The 25561-nt window shown below is 50.4% G+C and overlaps 2 protein-coding genes across 3 annotated transcripts; both read right to left on the reverse strand.

The window, feature by feature from the left end:
* Nucleotides 1-1504: 1504 nt before the first annotated feature.
* LOC136543767 (uncharacterized) lies at nt 1505-2161 on the reverse strand. Its single transcript, XM_066536130.1, has one exon. It carries the CDS (start codon nt 2159-2161, stop codon nt 1505-1507), a length of 657 nt encoding a protein of 218 aa, XP_066392227.1.
* Nucleotides 2162-12411: 10250 nt separating this feature from the next.
* Nucleotides 12412-25314, reverse strand: LOC136545783 (probable trehalase). Of its 2 annotated transcripts, XM_066537760.1 has the most exons (11): nt 24591-25314; nt 24338-24457; nt 22094-22209; nt 21871-21971; nt 21656-21765; nt 21480-21552; nt 20926-21093; nt 20748-20835; nt 14107-14224; nt 13811-14024; nt 12412-12707 (listed from the first exon to the last, which is right to left on the reverse strand). In XM_066537760.1, the coding sequence occupies exons 1-11, from the start codon at nt 25166-25168 to the stop codon at nt 12621-12623; spliced, it is 1773 nt and encodes a 590-aa protein (XP_066393857.1). In that variant the 5' UTR covers nt 25169-25314; the 3' UTR covers nt 12412-12620. The 2 variants fall into 2 exon arrangements, with proteins under 2 accessions (XP_066393857.1, XP_066393856.1); XM_066537759.1 differs by lacking the exons at nt 13811-14024; nt 14107-14224 and having other exon boundaries at nt 20740-20835.
* Between the last annotated feature and the right edge of the window lie 247 nt (nt 25315-25561).

The following is a 25561-nucleotide window of genomic DNA, read 5'->3' on the forward strand; positions in this document are numbered from 1 at the left end:
ACATCATCCAGTACTCTTGGTCGATGCCTGCTGGTGGCATTTGGATCTTGGTCCACTCTGCAATGAAATTAGCCAACACTTGGGACTTGATGGCCATTTGGGGGGGGCATACGAAATGCCTTGACCCATCAGCTCGAGTGCCCACTTCATGATTCTTCCCATGGCATCTAGGTTTTGGATGACCTCGCTGAGAGGGAAAGACGTCACGACCGTCACCGGATGTGACTCAAAGTAGTGACACAACTTCCTCTTGGCGATAAGGACAGCGTACAATAGCTTCTGAATTTGGGGGTAGCGGGTCTTGGAATCAGACAAGATCTCGCTAATGAAGTACACGAGATGCTGCACTTTGAGGGTGTGTCCCTCTTCTTCTTGCTCTACCACCAGGGCGACACTGACCACTGCGTGGTGGCCACAATGTAGAGCAGAAGCGGTTCTCCGTCAATCGGAGGGACTAGGATCGGGGCCTTCATCAGAAGCTGCTTGACCATGTCAAGTGCCTCCAAGGCCTCAGGCATCCATTCAAAATAGTCGTCCTTCTTCAGAAGCCGATAGAGGGGGAGACCATGTTCCTCAAGGCATGAGATAAAGTGGTAGAGCGTGGTGAGGCACCTTATAACTCATTGTACCCCCTTTATGTTCTGAATTGGGCCCATCCTTGTGATGGCCAAGATCTTCTCCGAGTTGGCTTCGATGCCACGCTCAAAGACGATAAAACCCAGCAGTAAACCCCTTGGGACCCCGAAAATGCACTTCTTGGGGTTGAGCTTAATGTCATTTGCTCGGAGTTTCGTGAAGGTCTGCTCGAGGTTGGCCATGACCTGGTCAACCCGTTTGGATTTGACCACAATGTCATGCACGTAGGCCTCAATGATCCACCCAATGAGATCCCCGAAACACTTGAGCATGCAACGTTGGTACATAGCTCCCGCGTTCTTTAGGACAAACGGTATTGTGACGTAGCAGTATGATCTGAATGGGGTGATGAAAGATGTTGCGAGCTGGTCGGACTCTTTCATCGCAATTTGATGGTACCCGGAGTACGCATCAAGGAAGCAAAGGGTTTCACACCCTGAGGTCGAGTCGACTACTTGGTCTATGCGTGGCAAAAGAAATGGATCCTTTGGACACGCTTTGTTGAGACCCATGTAGTCGACACACATTCTCCATTTCCCACTATTCTTTCGTACCAGAACAGGATTGGCTAACCACTTGGGGTGGTATACTTCCTTGATGAACCTGGCCGCCAAAAGCTTCACAATCTCCTCGCCGATGGCCCTACGTTTCTCCTCGTCAAAGCGACGCAGGCGCTGCTTCACTGGCTTGGAGCCTAACCTGATCTTCAAGGCATGCTCAGTGACTTCTCTTGGAATGCCTAGCATGTTCGAGGGTCTCCACGCAAAGATGTCTCTGTTGGCGTGGAGAAAATCAACGAGCGCACTTTCCTATTTGGAGGAAAGCATGGTGCCAATGCGCACCACTTTGCCCTTGGAGCTGCTGGGGTCTATGAGGACCTCCTTGGCTCCCCTATAGGCTCGAAAGACCTGGCCGACCGCTTGGGGTCAGGCGTTTCTTCGACGATCTCCTCCCTAATGGCCGCAAGCTCTTTAGAGGCAACAATTACTGCGGCATGTTTGCAGCACTTGACCTCGCACTCATAGGTGCACTGGAAGGAGGTGCCAATGGTGATGACCCCACATGGACCTAGCATCTTCATCTTTAGATAGGTGTAGTTGTGGATGGCCATGAACTTCGCGCAGCATGGACATCCTAGGATGGCGTAGTAGGTTCCATGGACCCCGACCACCTCAAAGGTAAGGGTCTCCATCCTGTAATTGGTCGAATCCCTGAAGGTGATGGGCAAATTGATCTGCCCAAGTGGTACGGCCTGCTTTCCTGGCACGATGCCATGGAAAGGCACCCCAGTTGGCTGGACCCATGCTCGGTCGATGCCCATGGCGTCGAGCGTTTCAACATACATGATGTTGAGGCCACTGCCTCCATCCATCAGCACCTTGGTGAGCCACTTCATGCCGATGATCGGGTCGACCACGAGCGGATATCTTCCCGGCTGTGTGACACTTTTCGGGTGGTCGGTCTGATCAAAGGTTATGGCGGACTCCAACCATTGGAGGAAGGTAGGCGTGGCCGGCTTAGCCATATAGACCTCGTGGCGCGCAAGCTTCTGGCGGCGCTTGGAGTCGTAGGCCACCGACCCTCCAAAGATCATGAGGCAGCCATCCAGTGCCAAAAATCCACCGTCTTTCCCCTCAGCATCGTCTACAGCTGGCTTGGGGTCCTTCCTATGCTCCCCTTTGTCGAAGCCTCTGGACAAGAACCACTTCATGAGGATGCAGTCCTTGTATAGGTGCTTGATGGGGAAAGCGTGGTTCGGGCATGGCCCTTTGAGCAGCTTCTCAAAGTGGTTCAGGGTACCCTCGATAGGCTTCTGACCCCCTTGCGGTTGGCGGTGGCCATGAGCGAGCCCTCGTGTCGCTGCCTGTTGGGACGGTTGGAGGCGCCCTCACCGGCGTCCTTGTCCCGCTTCGCTTTGCCTTTGAGGCGGTCGAAAATCACCCCGACCGCCTCCTTGCCCAAGGCGTGGCTGGTGGCGATGTCAAGGAGCTCCTTGGTGGTTTGTGGGCCCTTATGTCCTAGCTTGTGAACTAGGGACTCGCAAGTGGTCCCAAATAGGAAAGCTCCTATGATGTCGGTGTCGGTGACATTGGGTAGCTCGTTGCACTACCGAGAGAAGCACTGGATGTACCGATGAAGAGTTTCCCTAGACCACTGTCGGTAGTTTTTGAGATCCCACGGGTTCCTAGGATGCACGTAAGTGCCCTGGAAGTTTCCCATGAGGATCTCTTTTAGGTCCGCCCAACTTTGGATTCGGTTGGGCGGAAGGTGTTCCAACCACGTTCGTGTCGAATCGGCCAGGAACAATGGAAGGTTGCGGATAATGAAATTGTCATTATCCACTCCACCGGCTTGGCAAGCAAGACAATAATTATTGAGCCACAATCCGGGGCTCATTTCCCTAGAGTATTTTAGGATGTTGGTCGGCGGTCGGTACTGTGGTGGGAAGGCGGCGTTGAGGATGTGTCGGCCAAAGGCCTAAGGTCCCAGCAAGTCGTGGCTCAGGCTTCGGTCTTTGCCGCTATCATAGCGTCCACCACGACGAGGGTGGTAGCCATGGCTAGCCTCCTCCCTCACATCGCCATGGGTACGCCTGTGGATGTTGAGGGTGTCGCGCGCATCTTGGTGGAGGCCAAGACATTCATGCACTGGGGCCATGGTGCGCGGCCTGCCGCCTTGCTGCGCCTAGTGGACTGACACATCCCTGTTAGGTCACTCCAAGGGCGCGTGCTGGCTAGCGTCGAGCTCGCATCATCAGGACACGAGCTCTCGACCTGCTACGTCACCGCCCGCTCGAGTAGCGTGTGAATCTCACGATGGGCCCGACGATCCTCGAGCGCCGTAGGCCCTAAAAGCCCCTGGAGCAAGGCCGCCGCAGCAGCGATGTTCTGGCTTGCCTAGATGAAGTGTGGGAGGGCTTCATCCTCCTCAATGATCCTCTAGTTCATGTCATAGGCCACGGCACGCACAAGCCCACCACCTCTATGGCGCTCGATCTCTCGCTTGAGCTCCCCGCGTTCCTGCTCGGGCTGGAGTTGTGCTTCCTCGATATCTTGGTGTTGGGCCTTCAACTGCTCTATCTGCAGGTGAGGTGGGGCCCCTGCATCCCCCTTGACCTCATCGTCGAGGTCGTTTGTTGGGGTAGCCTCTCCCTCGTGGATGCTTTCGACATATCCCTCGGGGGCACCTGCCATGAAACATTCATACGAGGGGTGATGGCTCCCCCTACTAGAGTTAGAGTCGGAGAGCGACTCCGATTCTCCCGCGAGGATGTCATGGAAAGATTCTATGATATATTCGGTCTTCCCCACAAACTTGTCATTTGTAGGGGATAGGGGCATGCGTTGCATCACAAGGTGGCCAACGGTCTCTATGGCGTTGCGGAGACCGGATGGGAGCGCTGTCGGGGCGCTTCGGATGAGGTATTCCGGGGAGAGCGACTCTTCTCCAGCAAGCTACATCATGATGTTAGTGAACAAGAAGGTGAGGTGGCACAGGTCCTCCTAGGATAGTCGGAGTCCTAGGAAGGCGCCATCTAGTGCTTTAGCCTCCCGTAATCAAAGCTGAGGAGCTGGTCACTCTCGGGCATCAGTGGCGCCACCCTCCTCACGTGATACCCTGCGATTATGTTGGCCTCACAAAGGCCATGGGTCTTTAGGAACATGATGGCCTTGAGGAGGTCGCACATCCTCTTCTTCTCCTTGACGGGTGGCCCCCATGGTCATGACAGTGGTATCTCTTCGACCAGGCACCCGAAGAAGATCGGCAAGGGGGGCAAGGTCGTTCTTCAGGGCGAACCAATGTGAGTGCCACCCCTTGTTGGATCTGAGGGCTAGCAGGGCATGTACTCAGCTGCCCGCTGCCCCCAGAGGTGGATGCCCATGCATCCCATCAGCACCGGGGTCTCCTGGCCTCTCTCCTTCTTCTTAATCAGGGAGATAGAGAAAAAATATCTCCACAGCTCGAAGTGGGGTTCGATCCCTAGGTACCACTCGCACATCATGATGAAGGCCGCGATGTGCTAGATACTGTTGGGGTTCAAGTGTTGTAGCTTGATTTGATAGTGGTGCAGTAGACCTTGGAAGAATGGGTGGGGAGGAACCGCGAGTCTGTGCTTGTGGAAGAGCGCGAAGGAGATGACGTAGCCGTCAGGCGGCATCGGTGCATCCTCACGGCCGGGCACAAGCCACTCCACCGCATCGGTCCTCCCACGGAGAAGACCATGCTTGACAAGGCCCTCCATGTTTGCATGGGTAACATTAGAGCAGTACCATGAATCCATGGAGGATGGAGGCGGCTGTGGAGAAGCAAAGGCGGTGGCAGAGAAGCAGAAACTACAGATCTAGGGCTCCGGTGGTAGATTAGCAAGCACAACAGATCTGAACAGCAGTGGTGGACAAGCGAAGAAGGTAAGGCTGTGGTTTTTGCATGCAAAAACATGAAGGAGGAGACCGCTATTTATAGGATGGAGCGAGGCAAGAAGGCAAACCATCCACTGAAGTTCATGCGCCCGCTGCGCCACGTCACATCACCTCCCTTCGAAGATCGTGCACACACTTTCTCTGGCCATGCCCTCGAAGGACACACCGGATGATGGTTCACCCGATCGATGGGCTAAGAACCATCATAGGTAAGGAGGGATACGGAGTAGAAAATGCTCCTACCCCATTCAGGCCTAGGAGTTCGAAGGCCAGCCCTCCGACAGGTTCACAGCCGCTCCGGGGCATCCTTAGAGCAAGGGGTGGAAAGGGATGGGCCCACTAGCAACTAGTACTTGGGTGCATAAGCGCCACAGGCATCCCAGCCCACGTTTGAGTCTTAGTCGACTCCCAGTCCATGGTTTTTCCTCGAAGAAAGGTGACAAGCCCTTGGGACTGGTCAAACGGGCCCAAGAACTATATGAATTGGCCATTGAGAATCTAGAATCAGTCACTAGCTGACTCATGCCGGACCCCCAAGAACAAGAAGCCTAGGCCCCACTCGGACTAGCCCGTTAATAGCTCACTGAGCACCATGTTTTGTCCATCGAGGAAAAACATGGCCCAGCTTAGCCCCTTCGTTTTATCAAAAAAGACGCTAGAGGGATAACAATCACAAAGACGAGCCGACCCTCAATTGGACCCCTGCTATGCGTGGGGGCTCGAGGCAAGTTGAACTCGCAAGGAGACCGAAAGCATAGTCGAAGTATGATGGTGGACTGATCGGATCCTAGGGGATTGGAATCAAGAAAAATCTTTCCAACCTCCCGAATCCTATGGTTACATGCCCCTAAGAAGACCGATCGTGACAAAAGGGAGTCGATGTCCTACCTGGACACCGCAGGCTACAAAAAGAAGGCCAAGGCCCTCAGAGTCCTCCCATCCGGGAAAGCCTCCAAAGGAGTATTCTACTCCTCCGTAGGCTCAGGGGCTACTATCAGGTATCGATATTAAGGATACCCAAAGCAAGGAAGTTAACGCCCACGCTAACTTCCTCGGATGGATCAAGGCATATTAAAAGGTCTCGCCCGACCCCAAGGCCATGGGCTCCATCTCGCCTGACCCCAAGGCCGCGGGCTCTGTCTCGCCCGACCCCTTGGGTGCAGGCTCCGTCTCGCCTAAGGCCGCGGCCTCCGTCTCGCTCGACTCCTTAGGTGCGGGCTCCATCTCGCCAGAGGCCGTGGGCACCATCTCGCCTGACCCCTTGGGTGCGGGCTCCATCTCGCCCGACCCCTTGGGTGCGGGCTCCATCTCGCCCGACTGCAAGGCCGTGGTTCCCGTCTCGCCTAAGGCCGCGGGCTTCGTCTTGCCCGACCCCTTGGGTACGAGCTCCATCTCGCCCGACCCTAAGGACGTGGTTTCCGTCTCATCCGACGGGGACCCATACCACCGTCAACCACTCTAGGTCCAAGCGTATGGGCCTGGGTCAAAACTGTGATACCAGGGAAGAGATTGGCACGCCTCGATGTAACTCATGGCCATGACGGGTCATACCTAGGGATTCACATCAAGAGCAGTGTCAGACGTGCCGGTGCTGTTTTGCCTAACCCTCGTACGGACACTGACAGGCGCATTAGTTCTCCACGACATCCGCCAGGACGGAGTGGAATGCCATGACTGGCAGATGACGCCTGCGCATGGCGCCAGTGATAAACAGGGATGCAATGTGGAGCCGTCCCTGTTGACATCTATAGGATCGGCAGGACCCGCATGAAGGAGAAGAAGGACCCGGCGACCCTATAAACCTTCCCTCTCGTTCTTCTCCTTTTCCTCCGCTGTAACCCTCGCTTTCCCTTCGCCTATAAAAGGGGAAGCAAGGTGCCCCATGAAAAGGAACACACCGAATCGAAACACAAGAGCACGACACGAGCACACGGCTGAGCGGCAAGCGAGCTCCCAACACCCATTCACTCCTTCCACCAGAGACTTGGGATCCTCTCCCTCTCTCGCCTGTTTATAACCCCTACTGCAAACCAAGTGCCGGTAACACGAGCAACAGTGAACTGGACGTAGGGACGTTCCGCCAGAACTAGTATAAACCCTTGTGTCCTCCGAGCACACCATCCGAGCCAGACGCGCAAATACAAATTTGCTCGTCGGTGGTCCGAAAATACCGACAAATAGAAATAAACTTTATTAAACAAACTATTATTATATAATTTATATGTAAAAGCACAAAAATATAAAATATAAAATCAAGTAATTATTTATATAAAACCATGGAATTTTTTCTTCCTTTTCTCATGTTGTCGCATACCACATTCCTTGAACATATATAATAAAATGACCTAAAATAGTAAGTAAATAAGTCCTCAAATCACGCATCCAATTTTATCAGGCATCAATATATCTTAGGGAGTTTTATAGCATTTTTAGATCGAGTGTAAGATTTCTACAAATATAAAATTTCTAGAAATAAAACAAAAGTTACTATTTTTTTGAGTGGATCAAAAGTTATTAATATTTTTTTGTGAATTACACGAGTACAGACGCAAAAGCTCAACATGCACACATACTCACCCCTATGAACACACGTACGCAAACCCTACCCATATGAGCACCTCCGAAAGACCGTCTCGGCGCATGCCGAGATTGACGACGTCACCACAGGCGCCTCGCTGTCAATGGGAACGTCACCTTCCACTGAAAGCACAACGCCGTTAAATCCTAGTATAAATCCAGAAAAACACGAGCACTCATGCCAAGTAAAGGACTTGAACTCGAATGGGCAGGTTTCAACACAAGGAAAGGAATCTAACCAACTAAGCCTTAGTTCACACATCCTAGCCTTGGGTGGAATTCAGTGTAGCCCATTCCCTCGCCTTCTATTCTTGGGCTTGCTCGGCCTGCGGGCTGACCCCTCCTCTATAACACCCTCGGTGTTACACTGAAAATCTTTTGCTAAAACGTGTCATGAGCATCATGGTTATGTGTTAATGCATGTGATATAGTGTGTAGATCAAATTTCGTAACTTGAAATGATCAACGAAAACACGAAACGAAAGTTATATTTCATAGTCCCGTTATATCATTTAGGGTTTTAAACCAACTTTTATTATGCGAAAACACTATAGAACGTATATACGGAACTTTAATAAAGTTAGAAGTACAAATCATGTAGATGATGATGAAATACCTACGGTCGAATAATGAATTCACTAGCTAGCTGGTCTAATAGGTTGGAAATTGAATTTGACGCGAATCCGATCAAGACTTAGTCAAATTTCTAAGGCTAAAAAATGGTTTGACAAAGCTAGGTTTGGTAATTTTTGTAGAGTAATTGGGTTAAGGAGTGGTGTGTTTTTAGGGCTTGTTTTAGTAGCCTGACATGCCCTCTTAAGTATAGCATAGATGGTTTGGCGATTGAATCAACGGATTGGATTTTTAGGATGCTTTAAAAACCGTGCACACACTCATGTCTCGGCCGCCTGTCTCCGGGTGCGTGGTCACCTTGTGCCCGTGCTCACCGCGGTCGTCCCGGCCGTGCCACGAGCGCGTGGTCGCGTTGCTGGTGTCAGGGCCATCCTCGGCCTGGCCACGGCTGGCCAGTGGCTTGGCCGATCCTGGCTACTGCCACGCGGTGCCGCAGCTGCTCGCCGTCGCATTGTGCTACATCCACGGTCATGCTATGCTTCGACCGCCGCTGTCGTGCAGCCACTGCTGCTGCTGATCTTTCATGTTTGCATGCACGTGGGCTTGCCTGCCTGCCCATTGCCATCACATCCGTGCTCGCTGCGATGTTGCACTGCTGCCTTCCCACAGTCTGGTGCTAGCCACTACGGCGCACATGGCCGAGCCACCATCGGCTTGTTATTTATGGCAATGCGGCCAACCGCTCCAGAGCGCATTTCGCTGATCCCCCAACGGCTTGTAGCACGTGCGCGCTTGAACTACGAGTTGACAACCACGTCCTGCCACGACAACAACGAGGCAAACCATGCCTGCTCTTTCCCCTGTTTCCTCTGTCGCCATGGCCGCCGAACCCGCACCTTCAATTTGGCATGGTGGAGTCACCTCGGTCCAATTAACCTTGTTCACGGCTTCGCTGTGAAGTCAGCCAGCCACCAGACCCCATCTCGCATTGATCCATGTCGTGCCATGCTCCAGTCTGGAGTTTTCTTCCCGCCGGGTCGATAAGACGGTATCGGCATGCGTCGGTGGCAGAACCCCCACTCAGAGCCGCTTGCATTCAATCTGTTGCACCTCCAGCCTTGCCTCCACCTACCCATCACCCGGCGCACCTTTACTGAGTTGCTACCACCTCCTAGACGCCCCTGACGTGGTCTTGTCGCCGTGGTGCACCACCGCACCGTCCGTGCGCATGTGCCCAGCTTGGCTCGGGCCGCCTCCGGCTGAACCACCACCTCGGCTGGGTCCGTGGTGAGTTCCTTGAACTCACGCGCTACCCCTACTGCTCCAGCGTCGTTGTGGCTCACCGGAACATCACCGCTTTGCCGTAGGAGCTCCGCCACCATGGTCAGGCTTTACTACGGCGTCCTGGCTCGCGTTTTCATCGCCCAACGTTTCGCATTCACGCCTAGGCAAGTATCAGCTCCTTAGCTAGGACTAGGAGGGTCCCGGTTGCCCGGCGGGGGTCGTCGGTGCCATCGGCTGTCGTGTCGACGTGCGCGGCCAGGTCAAGGACCCCCCGATGTGAAGATAGATTTTTGCAAGGGCCGTTTTGCGTAGTCGCTGACTGAAGGAATAGTGCGTTTAGTGCTCGCGCTATTACCAGGTAGCTCAAGGGCGTTTTTGTAAGCTTGCCAGCGCGCGTGCGGCTTCCCCCGCATGGGTTGTCTCGTGTGCATGGGCCGCGCGGTGTTGGGCTGCGCTGGGCCAGTTTGCCCTTTCCTTTTTCGTAAGAAATAGCAAAGTTTTGTATTTTTCTAATCTGAGCAGAACTTTGATAATTAATACCAATTCTTCTAGGTGTCCAAAAATTGTGAGACCAATTTTGTTAGGTCCCTAAATTCATGACCTATTTGATAGTGTGATTTGTTTATACATATATGTGGTGATGCGGAGGTTCATTAAATCAATTGAAAATGCTTAATATTATTAGGATAAATCTTGTAGGAATTTTTGTGGTAAATCTGTGATAACTTTAGCCATGAAATTTTTATAGTAGGTTCATTAAATTATTATTTGCTCACTATAATTTTTGTAGCATTAGAATAGATTGATAAATATGATAGCTAGCACTCATTGTTTTATTATATATATAGTAAATCGGTATTAAGAGTAAGAATGCCTTTAGTTGCTAAGATAATACATGCAATGTTTCATACCTATTTAGTGGTAATAATAGGTAACTTAGCGTCTTAGTCGGTAGAGCTAGCTCAGTAGCTTGATAAATGTATTCTTATTTTAAGAGTTCTTGTTGCCGTATTATTAAGTGTTGCATCATCATTTCATGCATGTAGATAACGAGTTGGTAGAGTTCGTGCCTGCGGACGAGCAGGAGTACGAGGAGATCATCGAGGAGTATGAGGAAGAGATTCTCGTATAGGAGGGAGCCCCGGAGTCATCAGTTGCTGACTTTGTTGACACCCCGCCTGCCTAAGGCAAGCCCCAGTGCATAACCCTTATTTTGAATGATCATTGAATATATATATATATATATATATATATATATATATATATATATATATATATTACGTTACAGACATTTTATGGAAACTACATGCATAGATATACCTGACTATGAGTCCTACTAGCATAGGTCGAGTAGCTGCTATGCTCAGGATTTCGGTAGCGTGAGTAACCTGCCGTTACTCACAATAGGTGATTATTATAATCACTCATGATAAAATGGTGAAAGGAAAATAGAGACCGGGCAGGGATATGGTTTGTGTATTGGTGGGTGTAAGAGGTTGTGTCCTGCGGCCAACGGGGCATAGCTTGGTTACACTTTTTCCCTGTCTGTGTCGATTAAGGACCGGCTGTTGCATTGGGTTCTAGGTAAGTCACAGACTTATTATCCCGAACACATACTTGTGTATGGGCGCAGAGAAGGCTTGTTGCTCTCTTGTCGTGGGTTTCGGCTCTTTTCGGACCGACTGATTGGAGGCGGGGATGGTAGGGTTCTAAGCACCGCACTGAATCCGGGACTCAGGAGCGGGGGCTTGGAGTCCAAGTTTGGATGAAGACCTGGACCCCGTGACAGGAGAGTGGTGGGTTGGTCTTGTTTGTGCCTGAGGTATGAGCGGGGCGTGTGTTTCGGGGTACCCAGCTGGGCACATTGATTCGCGAATCGCCGACGATCCAATACGGCTTGTCTACAGTCTAGCACCGTAGTAAGAACTAAAAGATGAAAGGTGGCGAAATGAAATTGTTTGCTCAACTATTGCTTGAAAGTAGAACATGTGCTTACATAGAATGGTGAGATAATGAACTAATCATGACTGCTAATAATAAACATACATAAGGATTCACTATTAGTATTGCTTTCCGCAAAAAGAAAACCCAGCAAACCATAAAGCTTATCATATCCCTTGGAGTCGGGAAATTATTCCCACTAGTCGGATAAGTCTTGTGAGTACATTGTGTACTCAGGGTTTATTTACCCCTATTGCAGGTGCAGCTTGAGGAGTAGCCTTTGTGTGAAGGATTCTTCTGGTGGGCACAGACGGATCCCTGTATATTATCGATAGATGTTTCTTTATATTCCGCTGTTTAATTTTCGCACTCTGAATTTGGTTCTGTAATAATGAATTTCTAAGAACTCTGGATGTATGAAATGGACTAAGTAATATAAACTCGTTCTCATTATTGGATCATGAAGGAAAAATATGGATTATTTGGGCTCTCCCTTGAAGTGTGCTCGACGGAATCCGCCCGATGTAGCTCGCTCTCGGGGTGCTTAGTGTCTAGTGAAAGACAAGCGCCTCTGTAAGTGTGTTATTTCGGGTGGTTCTGCCACATCCTCTCTCTCTCAATTCAGCCTAGCAGTGGCCCAGCCATTTATCCAATCATTTTTTTTCTTTTTCTAATTATAAACAAGCAACTAACCTTCTAAAATTCATATCTCACCTATTCAAACTTTTATTGACTTGATTTTTCTTCCTCAATTCATATAAATTCAAAGTGTATTCAACAAAATTTAATTAATTTTTTTTTCTCAATAACATATTTTTTTATAAAATTTAAATGTATCTTTTTCTTATTTATTGAATGACTTCGGATTTGAAAGCAGATCTAGCCAATATAATCATGTACAAACAATGTATCGACAAGCATGCATTCCAGGAAGCCAGCTTATCAACTCAATATCGAAAAACATATTATTCCCTCTGTCTCTGTCTCTGTCTCTGTCTCAGGTGCATACACATGCCACTTGCCACATAAAACAAGGTCAAAGACGTCCGTAAGACCTAAATCCCCCTAGTTCTTGATAAAAAAGGGTCTACTCTAGTTTAACAACAGTGAACAGATCAGCTTTCCAATCATTGTGCATTGTAGATTATGCATTAATCTTGATGCATTCTGATGGGGTTTATTCTGCCTTCATGAACAAACAATTTCCTTGTCCCGAGGCCATCCAAACTCTTCCAAGAACGACAATACCACACCATTGGACCAGCCAAAACCAGTCTGCAAAAGATGCCCATGAGATTGAATTAGACAAGGCAACAGTCGGTTGCTCAGAACTTACCCTTCACCAAAGAACAGTCATATGATAATGGTTTGTATAAGTTGGTTTCCATTCATCAAACAACATAATCATGCTTAGCAAGTTAGCATCATGATTGACAACTGAAAAGAACCCAATTATTTTTCTGAATTGCCTGGTGCAAGCAGTAGAGTTTTACCGCCTGTGACCGGAAGGTCCCGGGTTCAAGTCGCGGTCTCCTCGCATTGCACAGACGAGGGTAAGGCTTACCACTGACACCCTTCCCCAGACCCCGCACAGAGCGAGAGCTCTCTGCACTGGGTACGCCCTTTAATCTTACAACTATAGTGTGTGTTCGAGCCCTTGCTCTCCGTGGCTTTTACTGAAGGGAATATGGGCTGCCTCTGATCAGTGATCAGAATAGCACTCAGATAATTTTTCCCGTTTCACTCAGGCCACTCCTGAAAAGCTACAAGCTGAGCTGGAGATATTAACTGGAACCAACACGGCCGATCAGTATCGAGCACTTGCTTGTGTGAAAACAGATCTCTCTCGTGCAGGAGCATTGGGTGGTGCTGGAACAAGCCTGTATTGAACCGGTCGCCAACTGAGAATGCAATCGGTGGACTATTGGTATTGGACTTGAGTTTCCATGGCGATGAAATAAAGAAGGAATGGTCACGGACGATGGATCCAAGGACTACAGCAATATCGTTTTTTTTTACACTGAGCTCTTGATTGAGTTGGGCGGATTTGGGCCTAGGGCCACTAGCGCCACGACCCTAGTTGCTGCCTGCTACGGGTATGGTGGTATGCAGCATGCTAGTAGAGGGAGAGTTCAGAATGCGAGGCCAGGAGGGAGGTCTCAGCCATTCAGGGTTGAGAGAGATCCTTGTGTTCCACCAAAGAATTAACAAATGTTGGGCAAGCCACACTAGAAAAGTTGTCATGAAAAGGATACCATGGAAGCTTTTTTTTTCTAGATGTGCCACTGCTGTCCAAAGTTGCTATAACAGCTGTGAGTAGAAGGGAAGAGGATGATTTTGCCCTTGGTCGAGGAAGAAGTGAAAAAAAAAATCCATACCTGGTGTTTGTATTCACTGCTGCCACCAGATCTTCCACAGAACTCCATGTCGTACTTCTCATACATCACACCACTAGCTTTATAGGCAGCATAGTTTGTTCGGATCCATCTTGTAGCAATATCTTCAGCAAATTCCTTTGCCTCTGCAGAACCACAGTTTAACAGTCCTTCAACTATCAGATGCTGCAATGGGGCCCATCCATTCGGAAAATCCCTGTTACATTACAATTTGGAAGAACTGTTGATAATGGAGGGAGCAAATCTCTTGCAGTGTTCGGTTTCATGGAACAACTAACCATTGTTGCCCGGTGTGGGATAATGAAGCTGCTATTCCCGACTTACGAAGTAGTCCTGATGCCTTCAGGCTTCTCATGACTCTAACTGATTTTGCCTCATCGACATAGTTCACCGAGCCTGGTTTCGTTTCAGACACTACAACTCAGTACGATGCAACAAAAGCAGCAAGAGAAATAGGACAGGAACAATTTCACATACAACAATTCCCATTCTAGCACTATGAAGTAAGGTAAGTTTGAGTAGTTGTGCCCAATGTTAGTGATACGGCGTTGCCGCCGTGGAGTACGCAGAGGAGATTGGAGGAGTAGGCTGGACTGAGAATTGGAACGGAGGGGATAGCGAGGCAAAGGTGCAGTGGGGATGTCGCCAGCGGCAGCGGCAGAAGCGCGCGCAGCCACCGTCGAAGAGGAACCCCACCTGCACGGTAGAGTTCTATTCTTCTTCGATGCCAATTACATTATTCCTCAGCGACCTTTATAGTTCAGGTGCTTCCCTAACAAACCTTCCCTAACAAACCAAGACCCCGATCCTATAATTCCTCCTGATTTATTGCTTTCTAAAACAGATAGAGGCGCCTCAGCCACTAGTGGCGCGCCTGGCCTTGCGCCGATACTGTCTGCCTATGAAGGAGTCCACAACATTTCCCTCCTCCCCAACAAACAGCTCGTCCTCGAGCTGAAATGTAGGATAGCGCTCCTTGAAATCGGCGATAGGCTCCCAGGTAGCATCAGCGGCAGGAAGTCCCTCCCATTGCACCAGGAGTTCCCAGCGGCCGCGGTTGAGACGAGCCCGAACCACTTTAGTCGGGGTTGGAACCACACGGCCCCTGAATATGGCAGGCAGAGGCATGGGTGCGGCTGGAGGAACTCCCACGAATTTCTTCAGCAGAGCCACATGAAAGACATCATGGATGCGGGCCTTCGGGGGTAGCTGCAGGCGGTAAGCAACCGCGCCCAGTCGCTCGACCACCTGATATGGACCAAAATAGCATGCCGCAAGCTTGGAAGGAGATGCCGCTGTAATTCCCACCGCAGTGCGCTGATGAAGGCGGAGCAGAACCCATTCGCCAACAGCAAACTCCACATCGCGACGCTTCTTGTTGTGGTGCTCCCGCATGGTGTCCTGAGCAAGGATGAGGCGCTCCCTAATCTCGGTCAAGAACGTGTCACGGTCCTGGAGCTAGCGACCCACAGCCGCGACACGAGCTGTTCCTGGAGTGTAGGACATCAAAGTTGGTGGTGCCCGGCCATAGACCACCTCAAACGGCGTGGACCGAAGGGCGGACTGGTAGGAGGTGTTGAAGCAGAATTCCGCCCAGGGCAGCCACTGAAGCCACGAGCGAGGACGATCCCCCGCTAAGCACCGCAGGTACATGACGATGATCCGGTTAGTGACCTCTGATTGGCCATCCGTCTGAGGATGGAAGGCCGAGCTGCGCAGGAGCTTGACACCAGCCAACTTGAACAATTCCTCCCAGAAGTGGCTGGTGAAGACCGTGTCACGGTCACTAACGATTGAGCACGGGAAGCCGTACAGCCGGACGATGTTGTCGAAGAAAGCCCGGGCAACGGACTGTGCAGAGTACGGATGGCTCAAGGCGACGAAATGAGCCATCTTGGAGAAGCGATCAACAATGGTCAAGATGACCGACTTGCCGCCAACCCTTGGGAAGCCTTCGACGAAGTCCATTGCGATGTCGCTCCAGATAGAGGTGGGCACGGGAAGGGGCTGCAGCAGACCAGCCGGATGGAGATGCTTCGTCTTGTTGCGCTGACAGACGGGGCAGCCCCGGACGAAGTTCCGGACCATCTGATGGAGCCGGCTGTGGTAGAAGGAGGCACGCAGACGGTGGAGAGTCTTTTGTGCACCTTCATGTCCAGCCTCATGGGCATTACGAAGGAGTTGTGGCCACAGGCTGGAGCCCTCTGGAACGAAGACACGGCTGTTGTACAGCAGCAGCCCGTCCACCAGCTGCCACCCTTCCGGCGCTGTGCCAGCAGCCAGCTGGTGGCACAAGTCTTTAGCCGCAGCGTCCTCCCGCAGTTCCTGCCGCAGGGTGTCATAGTCGGTGAAGAGCGGTCCGGACAGGGTCAGCAGCGCCGCCCCCTCGTCACGGCGGGACAACGCGTCGGCGACGGTGTTGAGCCTCCCTGCGCGGTATTCGACCGTGAGGTCGTACCCGAACAGCTTAGAGACCCATGTATGCTGAGGAATCGTCGTCAGGCGCTGGTCGAGGAGGAACTTGAGGCTCCAGTGGTCAGTGCGGACGGTGAACGCGCGACCCCAGAGGTAAGGCCACCAATGACGGACTGCCTTGACCAGCCCTATGAGTTCACGTTCATAGGCTGGTAGCTTGGCATGATGAGGAGCAACCGGGCGGCTGAAGAAGGCGATGGCACCGTCTCCTTGGTGCAGCACAGCGCCAAAGCCAGCACCTGACGCGTCGCAGTCCACCACGAACCGCTTGGTGAAGTCGGGCAGCTGAAGGAGGGGTGCCGTGACCAGCGCCGACTTGAGAGTGAGGAAGGCCGCCTCAGCCTCAGCTGTCCAGGTGAAGGCCTCGCGCTTGAGGAGGGCGGTCAGCGGTGCTGCCACACCGCCGTACCCGGCGATGAACTTCCGGTAGTAACCGGTAAGGCCGAGAAACCCGCGCAGCGCTCGAACCGAGCGGGGTGTTGGCCATGCCTCCACCGCAGCAACCTTGTCAGCATCCATGGCGACTCCCTCGGCGTTGATAATGTGACCGAGGTAGGCCACTGAAGGCTCGCCGAAGGAGCATTTAGAGCGCTTGGCGTAGAGATGATGGTCACGCAGCTGCTGCAGCGCAAGCTTGACATGTTGTAAGTGCTCAGCCCATGAGTGGTTGTAGATCAAAATATCATCAAAAAATACAAGCACAAAGCGGCGGATATATGGCTTCAAGATGTCATTCATGAGTGCTTGAAAAGTAGCAGGCACGTTGGTGAGGCCGAAGGGCATGACGAGGAACTCAAAATGCCCACGGTGTGTCCGGAAGGCTGTCTTGGCGATGTCATCCGGATGCATGCGCACCTGGTGGTACCCGCTGCGAAGGTCGATCTTGGTGAAGAAGCGGGCACCCTTCAGCTCATCCAGGAGCTCATCGACCACCGGGATCGGGTACTTGTCCTTGACGGTGGCGTCGTTGAGGGCTCGGTAGTCGACGCAGAAACGCCAAGTGTCGTCGTGCTTGCGGACCAGAAGCACCGGGGAGGAGAATGGTGAAGTCGACTCCCTGATGATCCCTTGGCCGAGCATGTCCTCGCACTGCCGTTCGATCTCATCCTTCAAGAGCTGCGGGTATCGATACGGCCGCACCGCCACCGGTGGAGTGTTGGGCAAGAGGTGGATCCTGTGGTCATGGCGGCGCTGCGGGGGCAGACCACGAGGCTCCTCGAAGATGTCTTTGTAGGACTGGAGGAGGTCCTCCAGGACAGCACGGGGATCAGCTATGGCGCGAGCGGCCAATCCCCGGCTGTGGACACCGGTCCAGTGGTGGGAGCGACCGTTGTACCAGAAGGACATCGCGAGGGCGTTGAAGTCCCAAACGATGGGTCCCAGCGTCCGGAGCCACTGGACGCCAAGGACCAGATCGAAGCCGCCCAAGTCGAGGGCGAAGCAGTCGATGGAGAACGCCTCGCCGCTGATGGTGACCGGAGTAGCCAGGCAGACGCCGGGGCTGCGTACTCGATCACCATTGGCCACCATGACGTTGAGGCCAGCTCTCGGCGTGACGGTGAGTCCCAGGCGCTGTGCAAGCGCGAAGTGGATGAACGTGTGTGTGGAGCCCGTGTCCACCAGCGCCCGCAGCTGTGCCCCGCCCACTGTGACCTGCAACAACATTGATTCCGCGGCCTTGAGGCCAGTCAGGGCGTGGAGAGAGATCTCCAGGTCGTTGATGTCGCTGAGGGGGTCTTCGTCGTCATCCGCCAAGTCCATGAGGAAGACGCCCTTGGCGGCGCACTGGTGCTCCTTGCTATAGGGTTCCGGGCAGAAGTAGCACTGCCCGTTTCGGCGTTTCTCCTGCATCTCCGCCGGTGTAAGACGGCGGAAGCGTGACCGAGGGCCCTCCGGCTTGCCCTCTGGCGGAGGGCCACCCGGGGCGACGTTGGAGGAGGCCGACGCAATCGTGCGGCGGCCGGAGCCCTTCGGTGCCGTCGAACTGTTGACAGCAGAGGACTCCGCGTGACGCTGCTCAAACGCCCGCGCGAGGCTCATGGCCTTCTGGAGGTCGACGGGGTACTGCATCTCGACGTCGTGTGCGAGCGGTTGACCCAACCCTCCAGTGTAAAGGTCGATCACCGTCCGCGGGGCGAGGTCGGTGCAGCGCGCGAGCAGGGCCTGGAACTGGCGCGAGTATGCCTCCACAGTACCCGTGCGGACCAGCGCCTTGATCTCAGCCATCGAATTGGTGCGGATTGGTGGCCCGAAGCGGAGGTTGACGAAGTCGACGAAGCGTGGCCACGGCACCAAGCCGAAGTCACGCTCCATCTGGTAGTACCAGTCCGCCGCGGTGCCGTTGAGGTACAGCGATGCCATCCACACCTTCTCATCTTCGGGAACCTGATGGCCACGGAAGAAGTTGTCGCATTTGTTGAGCCAGGTCAGCGGATCAGACTCACCGTCGAAGGTGGGGAATGGAATTTTGGGCGGACGGTGAGGTTCGCGGTGACGGTCGATGAAACGGTCGTAGTCCCGATCGTAGTCGCGCCCGCCGCGTCCATAACCGCGGCCCGCGCATCCTGACTCGCGGCCGCCGCCGCCGAATCGACCGAAGCCGCGGAAATCGCGCTCGTCGTAGGCGCGGTTGTCGGTGTAGCGGCGTCCGGCTCGATCGTCGTACCCACGGTCCTCGGAGTACCAGCGCCCGCCGCGGTCTGCATACCCGCGGTCGCCAGGGCCGTCGGAAAAACGGCCGCCGCGGCCGCCGAAGTCGTGTGCGTCCCGGTCATCGAAGCCGCGCCCGCCTCGGCCGTAGAAGTCGTGGTCGAAGGTGCGGCCACTCGGACCGAAGGGGTCGCGATCGCGGAGGGCGCGCTCGCGGAAGTCCGCCCAGGCGCGGTCACGGTGGAGCTCCTGGTCCGTGTCGTCCGCGTCGGCATCCTCCCCGTCGACGCCCTTCCCAGAAGCAGCGGCTTTGCCGCCCTCCATGCGCGCAAGACGGGAGTCATGGGAGTTGAGTCGATTGGTGATGGTGGTGAGTTGACCCAAGATGCGATCCAGCTTCTCGTCCATGGCCGCAGGAACAGAGGAGGTGCCGGACGGAGAGGTCGATGCACCGTAGATGGTCTCCGATACCAAATTGATACGGCGTTGCCGCCGTGGAGTACGCAGAGGAGATTGGAGGAGTAGGCTGGACTGAGAATTGGAACGGAGGGGATAGCGAGGCAAAGGTACAGTGGGGATGTTGCCGGCGGCAGCGGCAGAAGCGCGCGCAGCCACCGTCGAAGAGGAACCCCACCTGCACGGTAGAGTTCTATTCTTCTTCGATGCCAATTACATTATTCCTCAGCGACCTTTATAGTTCAGGTGCTTCCCTAACAAACCTTCCCTAACAAACCAAGACCCCGATCCTATAATTCCTCCTGATTTATTGCTTTCTAAAACAGATAGAGGCGCCTCAGCCACTAGTGGCGCGCCTGACCTTGCGCCGATACTGTCTGCCTATGAAGGAGTCCACAACAGTTAGTAGCTGGGGTAGAACAAAAGGATCTGTGCGTCTCTAAGGTTATACATAATGCTTCCTTGCAAATGATGAAAATACCTTAAATTATGTAAATTATACAAACTAAGAAACTTTTTGCTATGTAATTTGCCTCCACTATAGAAACCATAGTCGTGGGGTTATTGATTTTTAACTGCTCAATCAGTACTGAATGAAATAGCTCAAAAGTTAGAGCAAAGAGTTGCCAGTATAGTAATCAGTAGCGAACATTTATCCTATATCCCAGTAGGATCAAAAAATTGCCTTCATTCTTGTACCAGATTTAGTAAAATTAATACTAGCTAGCTCTATTCTTGTACAGTACCTAACATTATTGCCAGCTTATTGGTATTAATCCACATTCCACCAGACCCATACTAAGCCTGTAGTATGGATGGAGGAACATAAGAACAGGGACACAAATACATGGAAGCACTGGAAACTAAATGTTTAGTTATTACTCTGCATTTTTTAACAGCATTCAAAGGACCGGAAACGGCGACGAGAAGGGGGGGGGGGGGGGGGGGGGGGGTTGAATGGGAGCCGATAAAAATTCTTCACCAAGAAGACCTTGGCCTATATCCCGATTAAAACCCCAACACGCCTCTCTTCTAATTGTCAGGGTCTCACAAGTCAACTAGTAAATTGATGACCCTAGAAACAGTTAGGAATTTCTCAAACTAGCATGGAAGCAAAGCGGGAAAGCACGAATTAAATTGCTCACTAATTAACAGGCTAACGAGAGCTCTAATTAGCATGTGAAAATAAAAATCAAGCTCACTAGATAAAAGTATGCAAGAGATACTACTAATACAGTTCAACGTGTGCATACAACAACCTGTTCACCACAAGCCAAGAGACATGTTCACAATTCCATCTGTCATTTGAAATAAAACCTTTGGAAACATACATAATCACCTGAATGATGCACGTTTAGCCAGATAGGTATGAAGTTGGAGGCAAAGATGTTGTGGTTCTGTGATTTAGAATTCCATTGGTAGACACTCTGAAAGTATAAGACATAACAAGTTAACATCATAATGTCATTCATAACACTTGAAAGATCATGACATAATCCTTCTTCCTTCATAGGCACCTGGCATTTGACATCAGTAGGAAGCCAGTAGTCAAGCCACTGCTCCATGTTAGAGTTCCATAAAATTGAGTCAATTGCAATTTGACGTGCTTTTGCAGCCTCAGAGAATTCTTTTGAGGTTGTATATTCTCCTATAAGCACCGCAAAGAATTCAATGTCCCGCTCCATCTGTGTTACACAAAAAGGTTTGCATTATTGATTTTGAAGCCTTAAGAGTTAGTTTATTCTTGATTGTTTGATAATTATGTTTTTTGTTGTTAAAATGTTAATTATTATTAACAACTTTCTTCCCAAGAACACACCTAGCCTTTTGGAACAAACTAACAAGTGCATATGTATCCTTCAACTTCCGAATTTGAACACATTACACATACAAAGGTTCAGTTAACAACATTTTGTACCAAACACTCCTAGTTATTGTTGATCTGCCACATACTATTGCATATGCTGAGTACATGTAATTTTTGGACATTTATCAAAGCCATCCATAACCACGGCAAGTTGTTGAGTTCAGGATTTGAATTTGCATGTGTCCAACCATACTATATACCCACCTTGTACATGAATGTATTTAAGTCCACTGGTATGATAAATGTTGTTGCCAATGTTGTCATGTCAGGAGGATTTCTGTAAAAACAGATAAACAAATCATTAGAAGCATGATGTTGGACATATTGCACTGCCTATTTCCTTAAAAAAGCACATTGCACTGCCTGCTGCGCATCTATACCTCATCCATCGTGAGCTAAAATCCCATCCTGATTCTGCTGCTGAAGCAATTTGGTGGTAGAACTTTTCCTTTTTAGCTGCAGAGGCAAGCCTTGAGGCTATTTGCTCATCCTGAAATAGGGCATTTCAAAAATTCAAGTTCATAAAAAAATAACAGGATCATTCATAGTAGATTCAAACAATGAGCAATATTTAAAAAACAGCTGAAGGGTTTACGGTTGTTGCAGATTCTGGCCTAGGTTTATCCCACGAAGCTTGATACCTAGTCAAGTTATGTACTCGTCCATGATTATCCCTTATCGCTACTCTGTGAACATCTGAATAACAAATTCATTGTAAACAAGGGTGTGATTCCTGCTAGATTCTGAATAAAATTGCTAGTGGATGTTTGTTTCTATTGATGACGCAAATAAAGATTCAAGTAATGTGAAGAATAAACCTGACATCCAGAAGCTATGCTCTTTTAGCAGAGAAGGAAATGCTTTATTCACCAAGACTAAATCCCCAGTTGCTTTGTATATCTCAAAAATCATGGAGCTTAGAAGTGGCGGCTGGCTGCATAGAAAAATCAGATTGTATTATAGTCCAACTCCTCATGGATTCTAGGATTTCGTGTCATTGGTGTGAAAACTTCTAAGGCCTGTTTGGAACAGAGGAATGGAAAAAAGAGGAATGGAAAAAAACCACGGGAAAGGAATGGAGATGTAGAAGCAAAACAGAGTTGATTTGTTGGGATGGATGGAGTACAATTAAGAAAAGAGTCAAGTATGTTTTGCCACCTAAATTTGTTGCTGAATTTGAAACACCCCGTCCCCCAAACTCAAACTGCTGGACACCTTACACACATTAACTTTAAAAACCAGATAAATCCCCCGCTAAAATAGTTCAGAATGGTCCTAAAGGTGGTTTTGTTGATGTAGCACATACATACGTGGCATGTGGACCCACATGTCATTTGTTTTTAGCTATGTAATGTTTTACTAAATATTTAAGGTCCTAAATAATCTTAAATGAAGAAAAAACTGATTTTTTTTAGATCTCGACGACACTACACCTTTAGTGTAGATCATTTCCCCATCCGGTGTCCTTTAAACAATACAAAAATTTGAGTTTCAGATTTTGGTAATTGAAAACGAATATTTGGGCATCCAAATGATCTCAATTAAACAAGTTGACAAATACAAAGTTGTAGATCATGTTAAGAGTAACTGATTTGGTATATACCATGTTGACATCCGAGATGATTTGAAAAAAAACCAAATTTTGAATTAAAAATCTAATAACTTGAAACAAATATTTGGGAAGTGCAACTTTGGTAGATTGTGTTACGGGTCACAATCTCAATTAAAAGGGTTATCAATTACAAAGTTATAGATTGTGACAAGGGCTACAACTTTAATATAGAACATGTGCATATGAGGTTATTAGAAAATTTCAAAAAAATGAATTTAAAATTTTAGTTATTTAAAACACATATTTATGCATCTAAACTATCTCAGCTAAAAAAATTTTCAACTAAAAAGTTGTAGATAGTGTCGATCTAGAAATTTCATATAAAAGAGAGACCACATGACATGTGAACCAGACGGCCAAGTCAGCAAAACCACTTTAAAATGGTCAATAGAGTTTTTGTTCGATTTTGAAAGCTAAAACTTTATATAGGTATTGAAGTTTAGTGGTGTTCTTTTAGAGTTGAAGTTTAGAGGTAAAACAGACTTGACTGTATATTAAGAAAAAGAATGAGAAAGCTAAAAGACAACTAAAACAGTCTTAAGGTTTTATTTTTTCACTTCTCCTATATTTTAGGTGTCAAGTAAATTGTTTTTTATTTATTATTTGTCTTTGTATCATAATACTCCCTCCGTACAGGAAAGAATGCAATTATAGGAACCGTGCTAGTCAAACTAGCTCAAGTTTGACCAAATTTATATTAAATAGTATTAGCATTTATGTCTTCAAATAAAATTATTATGAAAATATATTATGTAACTAATCTAATGGTATTTATTTTGTCCTATGAGTATTATTAGTTTTTCATATAATTTTAGTCAAACTTCAAACCGTTTGACTCCTCGAAATGTGAGAATTGCATTCTTTTATGGACGGAGGGAGCATATCAAATTTTTGTCCTTATCTAACTATAAAAATTAGTGTAAATTGTTAGTTATTTTTGTGCTAATACGGATCAGATTTTATCGAGTTTGTGGTTTTGTCTAACGGATTTTTTATTCTTGGAAGTGAAAAATACGGATTATGCCTACATAAGTTACAACAAACTAAAGCTATAATTTTAATATAAAATATATGTAATAACTGCCGTCTAAAAAAAAGCTAAAATTCAGACACATGTATTTTAGCAAGTCCCTTTCTCTCTCTCTCTCTCTCTCTCTCTCTCTCTCTCTCTCTCTCTCTCTCTCTCTTTATAACCAACGCTGAACCAGTTGAACGACCAGTCGACCACGTGTCTAAGAAGTGTGGCCACGCGTTGCACCGCCCAGAACCAAAAGGAACATCAGAGCAGCCACTGCTATGCGTGGCTGATCACTTGCCAGGTACAGCATTCTTTGTGATTTCAGAATGTGGCTTCTTTTTTGGCCCTAAATGATATGTCTAATTCCAGAGAGGAAGAGCATAAGCACGCGATCCAGTTCCAGTTGCTAGCGTTGGGAGAGTGATATTTCACCTTCGATTAGTGTAGTAGGATCTCGCACCGTTGAGAACGAAGCCGTATTTCTCCACAAGAGACAATAGGTTGAGCACGACTTCCTTGCCCGTCTCGTACATCTTGCTCACTAGTAATCCCCTGCACCGTCGTCGGCACCAGAAATGACGTCATATCCGATCCGCAGCTGGAGTGGCGGCGAGAGTGACAAAGCAAAGCAAAGCGACGGCGAGAGTGGCGGGCGGCCGAAACAGATGGAGGCGCACGAACGGACCTGACGACCCAGTAGGAGTCCCAGTAGTAGAGCTCCCGGTAGCCGGAGCCCGGAACGACCGCCCTGCCAGGCAGCGGAAGCAGCGTGTGCCTTGGCGGCCCCGCGGCAGCGACGCCCGGCGCCACCCGCCGCGTTAGGTTCCTCCACATCGCGTGCACCTCCCTTGCCCAGGCCCGCGCCTCGCCTTGCTCCACCCTGGGCAGGAACCCGCGCGGCTCCGGCAGCGCCAGGTCCGGCGTGTCGGCGGCCACGAGGTCGGACCCGGCCGGCGCGAGGTACTCGCCCACGAACGCGTCCAGCTCGCCCCGCGACGCCGCTAGCGGGCCAGGCAGAGGCAGCGCGGCCGCCGCGGCGCCCAGGTCGGCGCCCGCCGCGAGCGGCATGTCCACGTACAGCTTGGGGTCGAAGCCGCGCGGCCCCAGCGCGCGCAGCGCCTCGGACTGCACGCGCTGGAGGAGGTCCAGCAGCGCGTCTCCCGAGCCGCCGCCGCCGCCGCCGGCTGCTGCGGCTCCGGTGGTTGCGCCGTAGAGGACGGTGAGGAAGAGGAGGAGAGGGTGGCAGCGCCCCGGGACGCCCATTTCTTGGAGGTGTTATTATGGCTGTAGACGCGGTGCGATCAGGGGAGGGGATGGAGGGGGTTTTGGATGGAACCGAGGCTGCTTGCTTGGCCGGAATCTCTCACGAGCTGTGATTTGGGATGCTTGGTTTCGAGTCTTTGGATGCGGGGGCGCCGGCGGGCATGCGGCTTGTCGAATGCACTTGGTCGTTTCGTTTTTTCTCTTTCTTTCTGAGTGCGCGTGCAAAACCCATGCGCCCAGGCCCAGCAACAGAGCTTGACACCTCAGACTAAGCGAAGACGTCGTAGGCTTCACAGAGCCCAAGTACCGGTCAAAGATGAGCTCAGGCCTTGTTTAGTTGTACCCCAAAATCTAAAAAGTTGCTATAGTACTTGTCACATCGAATATTTGCGG

Source organism: Miscanthus floridulus, chromosome 3, assembly GCF_019320115.1.
Source record: "Miscanthus floridulus cultivar M001 chromosome 3, ASM1932011v1, whole genome shotgun sequence".
NCBI classification, from domain to species: Eukaryota; Viridiplantae; Streptophyta; class Magnoliopsida; order Poales; family Poaceae; genus Miscanthus; species Miscanthus floridulus.

Excerpts from the sequence above, each read along its gene's own strand:
- LOC136543767 (XM_066536130.1), bottom strand. The coding sequence starts at position 2,161 with ATGGCTAAGCCGGCCACGCCTACCTTCCTCCAATGGTTGGAGTCCGCC.
- LOC136545783 (XM_066537760.1), bottom strand. The coding sequence starts at position 25,168 with ATGGGCGTCCCGGGGCGCTGCCACCCTCTCCTCCTCTTCCTCACCGTC. Across the intron at positions 22,210-24,337 it reads TCCTACTACACTAATCGAAG|CCAGCCGCCACTTCTAAGCT; the intron begins GTGAAATATCAC and ends TTTTCTATGCAG. Across the intron at positions 14,025-14,106 it reads TCCCACACCGGGCAACAATG|GGATTTTCCGAATGGATGGG; the intron begins GTTAGTTGTTCC and ends GTAATGTAACAG.